This window comes from Rhodamnia argentea, chromosome 11 (genome assembly GCF_020921035.1).
Source record: "Rhodamnia argentea isolate NSW1041297 chromosome 11, ASM2092103v1, whole genome shotgun sequence".
NCBI lineage: Eukaryota > Viridiplantae > Streptophyta > Magnoliopsida > Myrtales > Myrtaceae > Rhodamnia > Rhodamnia argentea.
Genome location: NC_063160.1, coordinates 20,175,551 through 20,193,797, shown reverse-complemented (window position 1 = coordinate 20,193,797; position 18,247 = coordinate 20,175,551). Strand labels below are relative to the sequence as shown.

General features: G+C 40.5%; 3 protein-coding genes across 4 annotated transcripts in view; 1 reads left to right on the top strand and 2 right to left on the bottom strand.

Moving 5' to 3' along the window:
• The window catches only part of LOC115735585 (DNA repair protein REV1), an 870,695-nt gene that overhangs the window by 501,920 nt on the left and 350,528 nt on the right, over positions 1 to 18,247 (bottom strand). The window lies entirely within an intron of this gene.
• On the top strand, positions 658 to 5,407 carry LOC115735839 (peptidyl-prolyl cis-trans isomerase CYP40). The gene is made up of 9 exons (XM_030667266.2): positions 658 to 1,075; positions 1,893 to 2,393; positions 2,603 to 2,690; positions 2,774 to 2,826; positions 3,452 to 3,556; positions 3,822 to 3,897; positions 4,419 to 4,456; positions 4,538 to 4,594; positions 5,123 to 5,407. The coding sequence occupies exons 1-8, from the start codon at positions 905 to 907 to the stop codon at positions 4,589 to 4,591; spliced, it is 1,086 nt and encodes a 361-aa protein (XP_030523126.1). The 5' UTR covers positions 658 to 904; the 3' UTR covers positions 4,592 to 4,594; positions 5,123 to 5,407.
• Positions 6,606 to 17,535, bottom strand: LOC115735817 (armadillo repeat-containing protein 6). The gene is made up of 13 exons (XM_030667238.2): positions 17,165 to 17,535; positions 16,630 to 16,826; positions 16,230 to 16,328; positions 14,638 to 14,689; positions 13,968 to 14,068; positions 12,167 to 12,320; positions 11,448 to 11,750; positions 9,866 to 10,146; positions 9,307 to 9,435; positions 8,940 to 9,062; positions 7,915 to 8,022; positions 7,374 to 7,552; positions 6,606 to 7,209 (listed from the first exon to the last, which is right to left on the bottom strand). The coding sequence occupies exons 1-13, from the start codon at positions 17,316 to 17,318 to the stop codon at positions 7,086 to 7,088; spliced, it is 2,004 nt and encodes a 667-aa protein (XP_030523098.1). The 5' UTR covers positions 17,319 to 17,535; the 3' UTR covers positions 6,606 to 7,085.

Sequence of the window (18,247 nt, the reverse complement as noted above, 5' to 3'; positions counted from 1 at the left end):
TCTAAACCCCCAAATATGACTAACTAGTGGCATCCTCACGAATATAAAAAGATTATAGTCAGTTTGATAATGTAATAACCTAGATTCAATCCATTTACGATCAATAGAGTCGAGTCTAGACCGTTGAATACGACTAAGGGGATTTTTGCGGACAGAAAAAGATTAGAGTCGGTTTGATAATGTAACAACCTAGGTTCAACCCATTCACGACTAATAGAATCGAGTATAAACTGCTAAATACGACTAACTGGTGGGATTTTCACATACAAAAAAAAGATTACGATCAGTTTGATAATGTAACAATCTAGATTCAACCTATTTACGATTAATAGAGCCAAAGTCTAGATCGTCGAAATACGATTAACTGGCGAGATTCTCGTGGACAGAAAAAGATTACGATCATTTTGATAACGTAACAACCTTAGCTTAAGAACTGTGAATTAAGAAATGAATTTATGATTTATTTTAACAGGTTTATATAAACTTAATGTAAGGGCCCGGGGATCATTGCAGAGTTTGAAGAAGAAGCAAGCACAGTCGAAAGAGAATGTTGTAGGCGCAGTCACGAGATCGATGGTGGACGCAAGCAGACAAATGAGGGAAGAGAGGGAGAGAGAGAGGTGATAAGAGGCATTGCGTATTCCTCTGTTTGCGAGCGAGAGGGAGGGAGAGAGAAATAGAGAGAGAGACAGAGACGCGTTTGAATATTTGGCAGAAGAGAGAGAAAGAGAGTCTGATATTGTCCGGCGATTACACTGAGTTGCCCCCTCTGGCTATAAATAAGGGAGCAGTTACTGCGATCGCTGCCTCGCTAGGGTTTTTTTTTTTTTAATTTTCGTTTTGTTTCATTTCCCTCCGAGGAGAAGACGAAGAGTCTAGAGAGAGCAGAGAGAGAGAGCTGGAGATGGCGAGGCCGCGGTGCTTCATGGACGTTAGCATCGGAGGGGAACTCGAAGGCAGGATCGTCGCTGAGCTCTACACCGACGTCGCCCCGAAGACCGCCGAGAATTTCAGAGCTCTCTGTACCGGAGAGAAGGGCATTGGTCTTCACACTGGCTTCCCCCTCCACTACAAGGTGAGTCGTAGTCGTCGTCTTCTTTCCTTGTTCGCTTCTAGGCATGTTCGCACGTGGAATGCTGGTTCTTCGTTGTCTCGGTGTGAATGAGGCTGGCTCTCGGTTTGATAGTGTGGAACGGAGTTGTGGATTCGAGGAGCGTTTCTGGTTTTGGCTATGAGCGATTGATACTTTCGGACGGTGTGATTGTTTTGATTCTGCGCGACAGGGGCGAGCGATTGTCTTTATTAATGTGCGAGCGGCTCTGATTGGTTTCATGATCGGTCATTGCTGATATGCGGAGATAGCACATGATGTGCTTGTATTTGGTCCAGAAAGATCAACTAGATGTGAAAACTTCCCCTTTCACGGCACGAATACTTTCCCGCTTCTGACAAGGACTAAGCGCTTCAAGGCATTCTGAATCTTTGTACTTACTGACTATGAATTATTTAGAAGTGGCTGTAATTTTGCTGTTGTGGGAAAGAGAAACTGAGATATTATGATAATAGAGTTGTTATTGCCTTCCTCTTACTTATTGGTAATTTTGGTTAATTTTGCATATCATGGGATTAGAGAAGATTCTTTGATCTTTGTATAAATCCTAATTGATAATACATTGGTTGAACCTCGACAACAGCGTATATTTCTGTCAGTTCTCTGTTGTTAGGGTAGTTTTTTTTTTTTTTTCCTTTTTCTTTTTGACTTCATATTTTCCTTATTCACTGAAGCACTCCTGCCCTACTATTTACAAAGTGACTAACTGGTTCTTCTTGTCTGGAAGGTTATATGAAGAGATTATAGTCTGTTTCCAATGCTTCTTCTGGATTTATTGCAGGGGGTTCGTTTTCATCGTGTTATTAAAGGATTCATGGTACAAGGTGGGGATATCTCTGCTGGCGATGGTACCGGGGGAGAATCTATATATGGCTTGAAATTTGAGGATGAAAATTTCGAACTGAAACATGAAAGGAAGGGAATGTTATCAATGGCCAACTCTGGCCCAAACACAAATGGCTCCCAGTTCTTCATCACAACAACTCGCACTTCCCATCTGGACGGAAAGCATGTTGTGTTTGGGAGGGTAGTCAAAGGAATGGGAGTGGTCCGATCAGTCGAGCATGTTACAACTGGTGCTGTTGACTCTCCTACCATTGATGTTGTAATTGCTGACTGTGGAGAAATTCCTGCTGGAGCAGATGATGGCATTAGAGATTTTTTTAAGGATGGTGATACTTATCCCGACTGGCCCGCTGATCTTGATGAGAGTCCTGCTGAACTCTCTTGGTGGATGGATGCTGTACATTCTATCAAGGCATTTGGGAACGAAAGTTTTAAGGTAACAGATGCAGTTAACTTAGAAAGTGAAATGTTCTAAATACTCATTTATTGGTCGGTGAGTGGTGGAAGGCTTGTCTTGAGTAGATATTGCTATGAGCAAGGAGATCTTAACGTCTTTTTTCTTGTGTTGCTTGATTATAGTCTCTGATACTTTGTTTTTTGTCCTTTTACCTCTTCTAATTTTGAGAGCTTATCTAATATGAGCAGAAACAAGACTACAAAATGGCACTCAGAAAGTATCGAAAGGCCTTGCGCTATCTGGATATCTGCTGGGAGAAGGAAGGGATTGACGAAGGTTAATGTCTTCTTGCTTGGTAGTATATTGTTTGATTTGGTCCACACTATACTGAAGTGATCGAGTTTTCGGGCATCTTGCAGATCAGAGTTCGTCTTTGAGGAAAACAAAGTCCCAGATATTCACCAACAGTTCTGTAAGTTGCAAATTCATGTTTGTATATTTTTTTACCGTTGCTCTTTGAGGTCATTGTCCTATACTAGATTTCTGCTAAAACAAACAAAAGAAGTAACGATAATCACAGGTTGTTTTAGTCAATGATGTTTGAGATGCAAATATTCTGTGTCCCAAAGGAACAGGATATTGAAGAGAATATCCAAAATTTATCCACAGAATTAATTTTGCTATATTGTTGTGTCTACCATAAATATTCAATTCTTTTGCACAATTTCAATGTGAATCATCTTGATTTTTTCTATCAAAGCATTCTGATTCCATTTGGAGCTTACAATCGTTGAATTTGGTCTATTGGATCCAATTGATTTTGCTTGCATGTATATGAATGTGTGTTGTTTCTTTCCCACAAATTTTTGTACGACCATATACCAGTTTATGTATAACACTTTGGTTTTGCTTTGAAGAAGCATCCAAGTATATTAGAGATGCTACTTCGGTGTCTCTGTGAGTAGTTTCTTTCTACACAGAGTTCATTGGGACATGAATGCTGCTGGTTGAATTTTGCGCATGCTTCTGCTCGGTCTTCTTTTAAATGTGGCCCTAAAAGTAAGGTCTGATAATGGTTGCTTGATATATTGCTACAGGCTTGTAAATTGAAACTACGTGATCTGAAGGGGGCATTGTTAGATGCTGAATTTGCAGTACGTGATGGAGAGAACAATGCAAAAGCTTATTTTCGACAGGGACAGGTTGGTGGTGTGGTTCTGGCAAATGTTTGGGTCATTTGTGTCTGTGAAGTTATTGATTGTCACAAGTCTGCTTCACGGGTATCTTCTGTGTGCTAGCTAGTTTGATGCAGTGTCTCTGCCATTGTGTGACCATGAATTTCTAGGCATTTTTATACTTTGGATATTTCAGATAGCACCTTCCTAAGTGTGCCAATTTTTCTGCTGTGTGGTCTATGTTCTCGTGGATTTGCAATCTAACATACTTTTTTCAATTCTGATCTGTCAGGCTCATATGGAACTAAATGATATCGACGCTGCAGCGGAAAGCTTCTCTAAGGCATTGGAGTTGGAGCCAAATGATGGTAAGGAACAATTTTGGACTGCAATTTAAGTTATCTGTCTTTTCTCTTTGAATAAGTAACCATCAGTTTCCACTTCAACAAGTGGGAAGCCTACAACTCACCACAAGCCCCAAAGTATACAAAATGATATTTAACTAGCTGACAGCCTGACAGTTTATCTAAACTTTTGAAAAGATTAACATTTTACTATGGAAAATGGAAAACCAAGGTAGTCTGTCTCTCGTATTATTACATTGTTTTTTAGTTTTGTTCGGTGGTGGTTGGACAGCTGATTTAGTCATCCATTTCAGGTTTGGTAATTTTGTTGGCCAAACATGGTTATCAGGTGTACAAGTACCCCTTTTTGTCTCATTTTGTAGTGCTTGTGGGGAGAAATAGGGTTGACATTTTGAAGAAGTAGAAACTTGCCTGCTCATCAGAAGATGCAATGTTAACTATTGAAATCATGATATGTTGCGTTATGGAGGTTTTGGTTGACATCCCATTTACACTCTCCCCCCTGTTTTTGTCACTTTCTCCAGGTGGGATCAAGAAAGAGCTTAATGCTGCCAAGAAGAAGGTTAGCTCTTGTTTGCTAAAGTCAAATATCTAGGAGCTTCGAATCATATTGAACTGGACTTTTCCCCTTATCTTTTGACAGATTTTTGAGAGGCGAGAACTGGAGAAGAGGGCATATCGGAAGATGTTTACGTAACAGGTCTGTATACTACTATCCATATATTATTTCTCTCTGCTTTGCCATGAGCTATCGGCCTAGCTATTCAGAAAGTATCCGAGTCTCATATTATCCTGTCTTCTAATCCTATACTGTTCCATAGTATGCGTGAGCAGATCTTCTTTCTGGCAATGGCAAGCTTCTCTCTGCAGCCTTCCCTATTGAGGGGGCGTATCTATATGTAGTGTCTTCTTTTTGTGTTTACGTTGTTGAGAAGAGATTGATTTTGCTGTGATACCTGTCACCGTTTCTAGGTAAAGCCTATATTTATGTCTGTCACTCGTCTGAGTAGTAATCCTCTGTTTCTGCAACGACGTGATGTAGTTCCTGTGCTTGTGTTCTCGCAAATTTGGGGTTGACATCGTTGTACGCAAATGCACGCGATATTTTCTCGTGACTGGGAAATTTGAAATTCCTGACAAGTCAATTGTGGTTCAGCTATTTACGCAGTTAGTGAGTCAGGTTGATATTCTAATTATAATAGTTCCATCCTTTCTTTTTGGCTGGCAGGTGCTTCCTTATTGCAGACGAAAGCACAAGGATTCTTGGCAAACCAACTGTATAGATTGGAGGCAGGGATCAGATCAAAATTTTCGTTGCAGTTAATAGAGTTGAAATTCATTAGGATAAGAGTTTCGTTTACACCGGGGGGAAACGTCGAGGAAATTTTGGACTCTCGTGGTTGCCCAATTGGCATGACCAGGAGGACATTTTGGAACTGGACATTTTTCATTACTGCTTCTCATTTCGGTTAAATCTAATAGGGGTCTTTGTTTCAGAGCCTCTCGGCCCATATCTATCTACCCTAGAATCCCCATTAATCGATCACGGTCCGAGCACCAGAAGTGGCCCAGAAAAGACTCGGGCCAGGATACGAACAATTCTGGCCGCAACGCTCGAGTTTGGGCCCAAGTGTGCAGATTCTGTCGCCTGGATCCAGTCCGCCCAACTAATGTTTTAATACGGGTCTTATTGGGTTTGAAGTTAGTCTCCAATATGTGCTCGTTGGCCATTACTGGATTCGCCGTTGCGGGAGTTGGGCCCCAATTTTCGCCTTATGTAAGTTTGAAGTTGGGCCCCATTTGTGGGGCATTAGCTTTTCCCGTGGCGGGCTTTTATTGGGCTATGTTGTGCCTTGTTGGATTTAGAATTGGACCCTCAAATTGGACCTTGTTGGGCCCATGGTTGGCCATGTATTGGGCCGTATTGTGCTTGAGTTTTTACTAGAGTTTGGGCTTCATAAGCCCAGATTTGGAACCACTGTGGGCCTTTTCATCATTAGGCTCGTCTGGATCCTTATTAGGCCGGGGCTTTGGCGCAACGTGGGCTTTTACTGAATCAGTCTTCGGACTCTTTTGTGGGCCCTGTTTTGGGCCTGGAAATTGGGCCTCTATTAGGGCCTTATCTGGCCCAGGTTTGGGCCCATCTTCGACCATTACAGCGGGTCTTGTTGTTCCGCAATATTGTCCAGAATATGGGCCATGCTTAGGAAGAAGTGGGCTTTTACGTTGGGCTCTGATATATGATTGGGACAGACGCTGGGCCCAAATTATGGGCCTTGAAGGGCCTATCATGGGCCTTTATCGGGGAACCAGAGTTTGTTCTACTGCGGGCCTTCATTTTTCGCGGGCTTTGCAGGGTCCAGGCTTTCGTGCATCGTGGGCCTTTATTGGTCCGTCGTTTATTTATAGGGGCCTGTATTGGGCCCATTTTGGGGTCCAAACTGGGCCTTCATCGGGTACTTCATTAGGCTTCAGTGTGGGCCTCATTGAGTAGTTTTGGGCCTTAACAGTTCAAGTGGGCCCCAGCCCCATTTTTTAGGTCCTGTTTTGGGTTTTATTAGGCTGCTAATAAGGCTGACCTGGACCCAAACTGTCGCATAGCACTTTGAGCCCACACAGGATTTTAGGCCACGAGAGTGATCAAGCCTAAGTACGAGACCATAGCACTCGAGGCACGATGACTATTCTATGACATGTAAACTCTTCTAAGATTTACTTGAGCTAATGACACGCCTAGAGATCCTTCTAAATTAGGAAATTACAACAGATTGAAAGAAATCCTTAAAGCCATAAACAAAGGGTTGACATCAAAGAAAGAAAATATCGCCAAGGGAATCATCAAGGAGTCATTACAGGAGAGAAGATTGTTGTGGCGCATTCTCAATGTAGATGCCCTCTTTGTCGAACAGCTTCCAGAATTATTCCGTTCCAAAAGCTTGTACTGCCCAGAGCTCTTGAGTTCTCTCCGACGTTCATATTTTGGAGATGTTCAACGGGGTTTTAAGATAAAAAAAAATTTTGCCTTTAACAAAAGGCTTCAGAAGTACAACCATGCATATGGACACTATCAAAATGTCTCTAGTCAGACCAAAACTCAGAACAGGTCATCTCAAGATCAACAAGATTGTAAGTGTAGTAATCGAGATTTTCAAATGCAATGCACATCTGAAAATCTATTACCAGTGTAAGGGCTACAAGTTGTAGTCATCAAGCCCCAAATCTCTGAGTGCGTCTGTAGCAGCATCCCTACAGCTTTCATAGTTTTGCTTTGCTTTTCTTATATATTTCTCGATACCATTATTAAGCAAGAGACTCCTGTTCAAGGCCAAAATTAACCTCAATATATTTCAATACATGGCACGAATAATATCTGCCAAGTCATAATTGTGGATTATTATTGTTCTTGTATGTAATACCCTCACTCTATACGGAAAGATCTACATTTTCATTTCATAACTAGTAGACTTTATGAGACTCACCTGTTCTCTGCATTTCTAACAACAAGGTTCCGGATCATGAGACAGGAGCTCCTTTGCAATTGTTGTGCTATGGGAAATTTTTGCATGGACTGCATAGCAAGATCTCCTGCTCCTGCTTCAATGGCACGGGCTGCATTATCTGACGATCTCAAGCAGAGCACTGAAATTATGGACATAACCTAAATCACCATTAAGAGGATCATGTTAGAAGACGTTTTATGATAGTGACATGACAGGATAATGCAACTTAAATGGGATGAAACTTTTTTCATCTGCATTTTGTGTATAAATCAAGCTAATGCTGAAACTTAAAGCTCCTATATAAATGTTACTGTTATGAAGTCACACCAGCGTGAGGGATAGATGAAGTTATCAGAATAGCCATGGTTTCACCTGCATTTAGCGTATAAATCAAGCTAATGCTGAAACTTAAAGCTCCTATATAAATGTTACTGTTATCAAGTCACACCAGCGTGAGGGATAGATGAAGTTATCAGAATAGCCATGGTTCTCATAAAGACAATGGTTTATAGTTCCTTGCCTCTTGCAGAACTGAAGGATCCTCAGAAAATCGGGAAGACAGTCTGATGAGTCTATCAAATCCACCCTTCTCAATGATGGCATTCTTGTTTGCATCACTTCCTGCCAACTAACGGAACAATTAAATTTAGAACCTTCAACAGGCGCTGAGTATGTAAATAGCACTAATCATATTCATCTAATGGGAGACTTTAAGGCATTCGATCTGGTTTTCTATTAGTCCGCTTAAAATAGTTAAGTTAAGAAAGTCAAGAGTGCAATTTATAAGTTTCTCCAGTCTAAGGGTACAGCTGAATAGTCAAACAGTTTGTCAGAGCCTTGACTACAGTCAAACGACGCTCTTAATAGACCTCAATGACGGATGTGGAAAAAGCTGAGGTCTTCATAGTACCTGAAGCATATTGTTTGGTTCCATTTGGTTATGCCGCTTCTCAGGTTACAGTTTTCTAGTTCCTGTTACTCTAAAAACTCTTGCCACTGATCCCCACGCCAGACATGTACATGACAAGAATTAAGTGCAGGAAACTCTATACAACCAAGACTTGATGCTAACATGGACAGAAAAGCACAGGGACTGTTGACACATCCAAAAACTACCTATGTATAGCCTTCCTATTTATATATGGGAGTGCCAATCATAATGACATACAGAGAGAGAAATAGAGCATGAGATGGTCGAAAAAGCCAAAAAGATTGTCACATGGATAAAATAAACTCATTCTCTATGGACCCATCCTTCTACGAGAGTATGTTGAATTTGGTAATTGAACTTTCATATTCCTGCTGGTAGATGGCTCTGAGTATTTTTAAGTAATAAAACAACCAGAAAAAATTATCAAGAAATGTGTCTCTGAATATTATCAGGAAACTAAAACATCCAGAAAAATAATAAAAAGTATTAATGGGAAACTTTCAAATATGTGCGCTGTAACACTCATTACTGTAGATGGGTAAAACACTTCTTTACCACCATGTGAAATGATAAAATGAAATCCAAATTCTCAAAAGAGTTGATGCACTACATACCTTAGACAACAGAGAGCAGGAGACTTTGGCTATAGATTTGTTGCCTTGCTCTCCACTGTCATCAATGCAACGGAGAAGTGCATCAATGCCACCATTTTCTGCAATATATTTACAAATTTCATCCTGCAATTTCACCATCGTTCACCATTCAGACAGCCTAAATAATCCAGAGTTGGATAACCAGTCTTTCGCTTGAAAGAGATCCTATCAAATACTAAAATCTTAAGCCTCAGAATTTAGCTGCAGTACGGAAGCAACTGAATGGACAAAACCTATAAAAGAATCATTTATATTGTAGATTAAGCCCCCCTCATGTCAGATATCAAAGCTAGTAACTAAGTGGATTCATCAAGCACAGGATACATACATTGACAGCAATAGACTTCAAGGCAATGCATGCTGAAGCTAGACTGGGTGAGGTAATCCCTTCGTGGAGTGAGTCTACTAGGGCTCCTGCGATTCCAGCTTTTGCAAATTTCCGAGCATAACCATACACCTGCATTTTGTTGCATCAAAAAGATTCATTCTGCAAATACTTATGGTAGATTCAGCTTAGCTATCACCAATTTGAATTAAGATTATACATAGCTTACCAAGCATTATTGCAATTTTCTACTGAGTTTTGTACATTTTGAAGATGGCTACAAATTATTTCCTACCAAAAGTCTATTTACATTGATAACCTCAGAAAATGCGACACTGTGGACAACCAACCGGCATCAACATAAGCTACAGTATCATCAGACCGACAAATGAATCCATATTATCAATGAAAGAAAAACGGACTCCATGACAGGTAAGCTACCAGTTTCCTAGCAGTTCTACAATACACTAGATTTACCATTTTATGTCCAACCCTAAAGATGTGAACAAAATTAAAAGGGAAAAAAGAAAAGACAAAGAAGATAAACTAGCTTTTCGCTCACTTGAGAAGCCACAACACGATTATCATCCGCTGTTAATAAAGCACGTATGGCGTCATATACACTTTGGATGCAGACTTCTCTCTGGCTGCTTAGTATTTGCATAATAAGCTCATCAATTTTCAGTTCCATGAAGGATTCCTTGAGGATCTCATTCCCAGTGGCAGCTGCAGCAACGACGGCAAAACCATTAACCAAGATCTCCAAATTTTTGCTGATTTTGAGAATACCCACAATGATTCTTGGTCCATCACTATTTTTAAATGTTTCTGTGCTCTGAACATCTGTAAAAGACCGTACCATGTTAGATAAGAATAAGACCTGTGATGACTCTGTAATGTCATAATGGCAACAATAGGAAATAGCAGACACTGATTACAACATTTTCTTGGAGAGAAAGAAAAGGATGCAAGTTTCATGCCCTCACACCTGATTTCAGATTCGAAACACCCATTGAATCCAGACAACTTCATTTGTTCTGCTATGGGCAAGTTGCAATTGCTCATGCCCCTATGTATTGTGAAGCAATTCAACCAATGAAAGGCTAAGTTAGTGGGACATATCATACATGCGATACCCCTGGAACCAAGGCTGCACAAGTAAACCTCCCAAACTGGAAATACATGAGGGTCGTGACTCATAGATGCCCTTTCCGTTGGAGTATAAATTTTTTTTAATTCTAAGTCTCATCTCTTCTTTATCGAATTATTCTATTCTCTTGATAGATCCTCCATTTCATAGCCCTGAAAAATTGAAGGTGCTTTGGATGTTTTCTCTCACTAGATACCTAATAATGAAGAAAATTTAGTCATCGTTTCATAAGTCAAAGAGAAGAAAGTGTAAAGCAGTCAACCAAGCTCACAGAAACCATACATTAGACAAAGTATTTGATTAACAAGCAAGCCTAACTTTACGAGAGAACGGGATTTTGTCTGAGTGCCCCTGAATGGTAACAACAGAGCCTTCTTTGGCTAAGAAAATGTTGTGAAAGAAGCTTTGCTAAAGAGAAATGCTCCAATAACAAAATTTATCAATTTCAGACCATCAAAATATGACTTTGGAAACCAATAGTCTCAAGAAAATTAGCCAATTTTGTACAATATTTATTAATGTAGACCGATCAGGGACGGTGATGGCTAGGTTTTTGCTACCACAGATGTAAAAGTTGGAGCACAATGATCATGGGACAGTTTGATAATTTCCTGCTGTCTTGATTTGTTTCCTAGGAAATTATCATCTGCATGCGCCCAAAAGCTTAAGAAGCTAAGTAGGAGCTAGGCGTGTAGTTTTGACAATTAGGAGAGAGAGAGACAGACAGACAGACAGACAGCCAGCCAGAGAGAGATTAGATGATATCCATTAATGCAGCTGCTAGTGAGCCACCTACGCAACCATTTCCCGAATGAGCTGGAACCAGAAGAAGCAATGGACTGAAGAGGTATGATTGTGAATGCGATGTGCAACAAGCTAGGCCAGCAAGAAATCATATTATAATAAATTACAACTAACTGCATCATAAAGGTCTACTTGCTGAAATTAAGCATTTATAAGAACGGCAAATGATTAAGCAATTAAGCACTTTTACCGTAAAGCATTGGTGTTAATGCCTTCAGACATGAAAGGAGAACAAAGTCGCACTCAAGTGGAATCTTAGAACAGAAGGAACAGATCAATTCTACTCCGCCATTCCTCATCGCAATGGCCGCATTTCCAGATTCTTCAACACAGAGATGAGCTAGCTGATCAAATGATGCCACCAACTCGCTGTGCACCTCTTTATCATGAGTTTGAATCTTAAAATCTGAATCCATGCGCTTCAACCCATCCAAGCACTGTATCACAGGATTATCTTTGGCACCGCCCTTTCCTGGTGCGCATGTCACAATCCCTGAGAGATTAAATTTATGGCAACAATTAGTGAGAAGGATGTCAATAGCCTATTAGATCCACTATCCCAGTCTGAATATCTAGAAAATGTGAAAACATACACATACTTCGAAGCATCAACAATCAGAACTCAAGATGAGCATTACTACGAGTGCTAGAACATAATAGATTCTACACATCGAACGAAGGATTTCCCTGGACATGACAGGATCCACAACCAGCGTAAAGTTTTCTTACAATACATACGCAGAACGAGGAGGCCTCAACTGAGAATCATCCTTAAATGCGTCAACCGACTACTAGCGTCACTGTTCTAGCGCGAGAACCGAACAGGACAACGTCCTGACGTACACAAACAAAAAGCAAAGTCACAAAATAGAGGATCGAGCGTCAAAGGAGGGATTGAGAGATCGAGACCAGAGAGATCGACGCCTTGAAGAGAGAGGGTTTCAACGGCGTCTTGGAGGGCCTCCGTGGGGTCCATTCCGAGTTCCTCCATGTTCTCCCTCACCAGATCATCGAATGCCTCCTGCGAGACTGTGCGAACGCCCCCCGACGGACCCATTTTGCCCTAATCTCGAGCTTCCTCGAGTGACTGTTACTGGAGTTGTTCTTCGATTGTGCGCATGATTTGGAGATCGGATCTGGTTTTCACTACAGTGAGGGGTTGGTTCGAGGTTTTTCAAGAGGCTTTCTCCGGCGGAAGCTCCGGCGGCGATCGGGGATGTGTTGCTCTGCGACCACTACAAGCTCCGCTGAAGCTGCGCAATTGCAGGCCTGCGCGAGTTTTCCCGGGTCGAGGATCGGGCATTTCAAGTTTGAACCAGACCATTGCTCCCTCGTTCTTGACACGTCCTTAGCTACGGTTAATTAAAACAAGTTTACATGTGAGAATATACAATTGAATTTTGCGAGAATTTCAACTATTTTAAATTTAAAAAATCAAATTAAGTGTGCAGTAGAAATTCTATTATATAATACTGACAAAAGTAAAATAAAAATAAAAGTCTGAGTCAATATAAACAAGAGAAAAATATGAGAGATAAAATTCGATTATATAGAAATTATAAAATTACAAAAGTCAGAGGCAATGTTAAAAGGAGAAAAAACATATCATACACGCTAGAATTTACATCACGTTATATAGGTTAAAAGCCCTTCCCGTTTGTCTTGGTTGAATTTTGATTCCGAGTTCATATAATTACTTCCAACAAAAACGAATCTATCATATTTTATTTAGACAGTTCTCAGAAAATTAAACACTCAATACCTCTATCAACAACAACGTTGGGGTTAATTTGCGTAAAGAACGATTTTCTCAAATGTGCATCCTGGTCAACTTATCTCGATTTGATGAAATTCCGAGTGTTCATTATGAAAGGACACTAGATTTGACACAAACATGCGGTGTCTATTAGAATTTGCCAAATCCACGTGGAAACCGTCCATTAAAATAAAATCTCAAATTCATGAGTTGTCAATGGGATATGATAGTGTGAAGTACCTTTACGTTACATTTTCATGGAACAGATACAGATAGATTGAGAAAAATAGCTTGCAAAATGGATATTTTAAATATTATGAAGCAGTTCCGCGGAAGATATGTAATTACCTCAAGGATAATTAGTAAACACAACAAGAACATGACCCAATCATGGTCGTCTGGAACAAGAGTCGAGTGACTCTCATACCACGAAGGCCGTGAATGCATAAAATATGCAGAATTTGTCCAACGACTTTTATAACCGGTCAGAAATTTTTACAATTCGTTCCGAAATTTTCAGCAGTAAGTGTGTCAAAAAATTAGGTAGTATGCCTTCCAAGACTTTCTAGGGCGAGCTACTCACTCGTTTTGCTCCAGAATCTACACGCGGAGAAAGTACCGCACAAGGAATCGAACTAGAAACATCTACATGAGGCGCCAATATACATGAGACGCCATTCTATCTTCTCGCTCAATAGACCCACTTGCGCAACATTTCTTTTAGAATCACGGCTAAAAATTTGCACCAATTGAGCAACTCATGATGAAAATAAAGGGGTAAATGCGCTGTGATAATCTTTATATACAAAGCATGGAATGTCAACCCCATCCCAATGACTCAACACTCGTGTCGACTCTTACCACATGTACAGGCCACCAAGAAGCTGCAGAATCAGCCTGCAAAACACTCATGGTTTACTCATGCCTGAGTTGGGTGTCACCCAACTCCCTCACACGCCGGGCAAGCCGTCGTCTCTGAAAAAAGCCAACTAGACGTAGGATCATAAACAGTAGAACGGCAGTGTAGTCAAAGACTCTCACAATACCCAATCTACCTGTACAACAGAGGCAAGGGACAGTTATCAGATAGCAAATCTTCTTAGGAAGAGAACAGTTGTCGCAACCTCCAATACAGATTGGCATTCACATCAAGAAGGAAAAAGAACGGCCATCAATGACGCAGTTGCAGTGATGTCTGCTCCATACATGAGAAAAGAGTGAAGTACACCACAGACTACACCCTCCGTTTTGATTTCCCCTTCTCTTCCCAGTTTCAAGGTTCAGCTGATTTCTTAATTTGAAAACTCATGATAAAATAGAACCCAGGAAAAATAAACGAATATCTTTTACCAGTTTTGAGAGCCCAATATAGAAAGTTCAGCCAGTGTCCAGGTACAACTAATCTATGACCAAGATGGGTCACACAAGGATTTTTGCTAATAAGAGCAGATTTTGTCAGCAAAGCCTTTGCAATTCATCCAAGATGGGTCACACGAGGTATCGAAAAAGTTTAGCTCCCGCCAGAGAAGATGTCAACTATCTACTGTGGCTTTTTAAGAATGACCTGACACTGATGTTCATTATTCAAGCGGCAATTTTGTGGCTCCCACTAATGAGAACTCACCTGTTGGAATGAAGTCAAATGGTGTGGCCATATACAGAGCACTCAGTAACATCTGCAAATCATGAGACAGAAGCCCAAATGCTAAGAGCTCAGTCCGAAAAGTTAACTGATAAACAGTTCATGAATATTTAGACCCAAAAAAAAAAAAAACAGTTCATGAATATTTTCATACAAACTGAAAACATTTGCCAACATGGCTGCACCAGCTTTAGATACCATGAATGTATCTAATACACTAACCAGGAACTTACATATTGAGTTACATCTGCAAGATGGCAGACTAACAAATTCTGACAACTTGGAATGATACAATGTATCCACCCACCAAGAAGAAGAAATGACAGTAAGAGTTCGACTTCAGTTGCTTATTGCTATGCAACGTGATTACTTCGAACACCCATTTGGCATGTTCATTCACATACAAGCAAGGCCCCCATATAAGATAACCTATTGGCATGTTCCTAGTATAACTATATTATGACTCGATCATCAGCTGAAAGAGTAGCAGATATGACAGATTGATGGATACAGTCTTAACTATCCATAGAACCATTTAAAAGAAAGGTCAAAAAAGGAGCTGGGCAGCCCTGTCTATACAAGTGGTACTCCCTTTTAGCCCACAGCCCATTCAGACTCTTTTATAATACTTTCCACAACTTCAGAATTCCATTGCTGAATCTAAATTAAGCCCTAATCAATAGGAGGCCCTGAGCTAGTGAGCTTGCTAAATCGTATCCTTATTTCCTTTGGTCTTCGAAGTCCTGAGCCGCACTGCCGTTAAAAAACAACACAGGCTCATATCTGCATCACTTCCCTATTACTTTTCTCACCGTGGACTGCACTGGTGAACCTAATATGCTTTATATAGAAGAAATCAAGTATGATTATAGGCTTCAAGTGAATGGACTTTATGCAAATGAAACAACTGTTAAAGCACATGGAGAGGCTTAAGAGGTGCTTTATGTGAATCCTGAAGTCAGGGCAAAACAAGTACCCATAATTTGCATCCTCAAATAAATAGATTACATCACAAAGAAGATATGCATTCAACTGCTTTTATATGCATTGGAAAGAAAAGTCCATGTTTCTATGAGATGGAGTCTTCGTAATTGTGCCATACCCAGAAAGCTATTTGTCATTTCTCTATTGTATCATCTCCACTTACTTGAATGATGCAACACCTGGACAGTTTACTCATGCGTTCTATAGGTTCACCAGATTCTATGAAACAACCATAGATTTCATGGATAATGCCAGCAAAGAGGAAAATGACAAGTTGTGACAAACACTTTCCCACTCTCTAAGTAGACCGCCTACATCCTTCTCCAAAATGGAAAGGCCATGCATACAAGGAAGGTATGCAAAAGTCAATATACAAAATGATGAGTCCCGATTATATTGCATATGTACACATTGGTATACCAAAAGTTGCTCCTTTAAATTATAGTTTTAGGTAGACAAGCACAGGCATCAGCAACAAACTATGCTACACATTTGAGCAGCAAGGGCATCACTCCTTGACCCAATGCAGCAGCAAAAATTTATATAAAATCAAGACTGAAAAGATGGGCTCAAAATGAAGGATGACTTACTGCTATAAGGCGAATTTCAGAAACACTGGGATGAGGCCTATCTGGATCCAGAATTCCTAGAAGGTATCTCTTGACATACGAGGGCAACTGATACACTTTCTGTAAGGGCAGGAGGACAATAATGTCAGAAGGCCTCGACATCTAGTGAGGCATAAATAAAATGCTACATGAGATGTTCACAGTAGCCGATCAAGAAACAACTACAGGTAATACAGTGACATGTTTCAAAACTAATTGCTAATACATGTGGTTCGGAAAGGTCACCCTTCTTTCACTTCCACATTTTGTTAGCCTTCTTCCTTGCTTTCTTAACAGGGAAGGGGGTTCCTAAACAACTTTTCTCAGATTAAGATACTGCAATAATCTAGATGCGAAAGAAGGCGCGGAGATTCATACAAACCTGGACAAAGCCCCGAGCCCCGCCAATGAAAAGGAGATTATACCGATGAACATCCGTAAGAACCTTAACAATCTCCTCCTCATGCTGATGAAGAAGTGACTCCTGTGGTGTCAGTCTATGAATGCTGCGAGAGCACATCGGACACTTGCAAGGTGCCGATGTGGTCGTATAATTCCAAAGTTGCAATATGCAACTGGCTGCATTCACAGAACCATAAAACTTGTAGCCATTAACCGTAATCACAAGCCATATTTTGGAAAGAGCACTTGCAATGTACTATCCAGAGATAGCATCAGAGGGACTTCGGCAAGGGCTATTGCCCCTGTTGATATGCATGCTTTCGTTTGAAAAAAGGAACTAATTTGACCTTATAGCCTTGAAATGAGGCTACATAAAGCCTTCGAGACACAAGACGACACGGTCATCAGAAGCTGATTACAAGGTCACTCCAGACGTGGATTTCATCCGATCATGTTACTGATTCAGTAGCTCTGCTTGCCCTTTATCCGAGAAAAAGAAAAGGCAAAGAACTCACCGCAGTACCAGTGGCCACAGACGGTTTTGCAGGGAATGGTGAAGTCGCCGAAGCAGATGGGGCAAACGTCGTCATCGGGAGGTAACTCCTGCTTCCCCTTGTCGATTCGATTGCCATCGAGACTTCCTCGCCCCGACGCCCGATCCATCTCCATTCGCTTTCTCCCCTCTAAGCTGTGCGATTTTCTCTCGCTAGGGTTTTAGCTGTTCCTCTGGTTCTCGATCGCTTCCTCGATGCGACGATTCGGATCATTATGAACTCGGGGGGCGGCGAGCCGATACAGTTCGCGGCTTCACGGGGAGTATGTTCGAGCAGATCGAGCTGAGGGTGGGACACGTGTCGCGGCGCGAGATCTTTCGTGCCGGAAAAATGTTTGGAATTACGTTGTCACGCCTAATTTTCCCTTTTCTTGCATTGGTCTTGTTGCGTATTATTTCATTCGCGAGGGATTTTCAGTTTCAACGCTTCCAGCAAACAGAAAACGAAAAGTCAGTTTTAACGCGATTTTAATGGGATTTGCTCTTTTCTTTTCAGTAGTGATTTTTTTTTTCTTCCTGAAAATTCCAGACAAAAATCTCTTTTTTCGGTGAAACTTATCTGATCGCATGCTCACTTCATGAATTGTCGGTCTCTTATTCTAATCATTCTCTTTCTCCCAATCAAATACATTGACACGTCGTTAATTATTAATTGTAATACTAAAAGGGTTAATAGTGTGAATTTTCGTACTTATTTTTTAATGATATTAATTGCATGAAGAAACTTAATACAAATATTTTCAACTCCGACTAATCTCCATGTTCCATAGTTTTCTTAGTTATTAATATAATGAAAGTCTTATTTGTTTTATGCCGTGAGTTACTGTCATTATATATTGGCAAATGTGGTCATGTGTAGGAAATGATATAGGTGTTACGGCAATGATCATTTTGGTAGGATTCTTAACGCATTAATAATTGATGGGCACATGGCTAGTTTTAGTTTCAAAGTTTTACTTCTAAGATATGATATGTTACGGTACGATTTAATCTCAAATACTTCAAAATTTGGGGAATTCTACACAATTTTTAAATATTTTTTAAT

Bases quoted from the DNA above. Each gene is read 5' to 3' on its own strand.
- LOC115735839 (XM_030667266.2), top strand. From the start codon at position 905: ATGGCGAGGCCGCGGTGCTTCATGGACGTTAGCATCGGAGGGGAACTC. The intron at 3,557-3,821 runs GTTGGTGGTGTG...CTGATCTGTCAG, and splicing joins CTTATTTTCGACAGGGACAG to GCTCATATGGAACTAAATGA. The intron at 3,898-4,418 runs GTAAGGAACAAT...CACTTTCTCCAG, and splicing joins GGAGTTGGAGCCAAATGATG to GTGGGATCAAGAAAGAGCTT.
- LOC115735817 (XM_030667238.2), bottom strand. From the start codon at position 17,318: ATGGAGATGGATCGGGCGTCGGGGCGAGGAAGTCTCGATGGCAATCGA. The intron at 9,436-9,865 runs GTGAGCGAAAAG...AACAAAATGCAG, and splicing joins ATCGTGTTGTGGCTTCTCAA to GTGTATGGTTATGCTCGGAA. The intron at 8,023-8,939 runs GTATGTAGTGCA...TTGTTCCGTTAG, and splicing joins CCTGCTCTCTGTTGTCTAAG to TTGGCAGGAAGTGATGCAAA.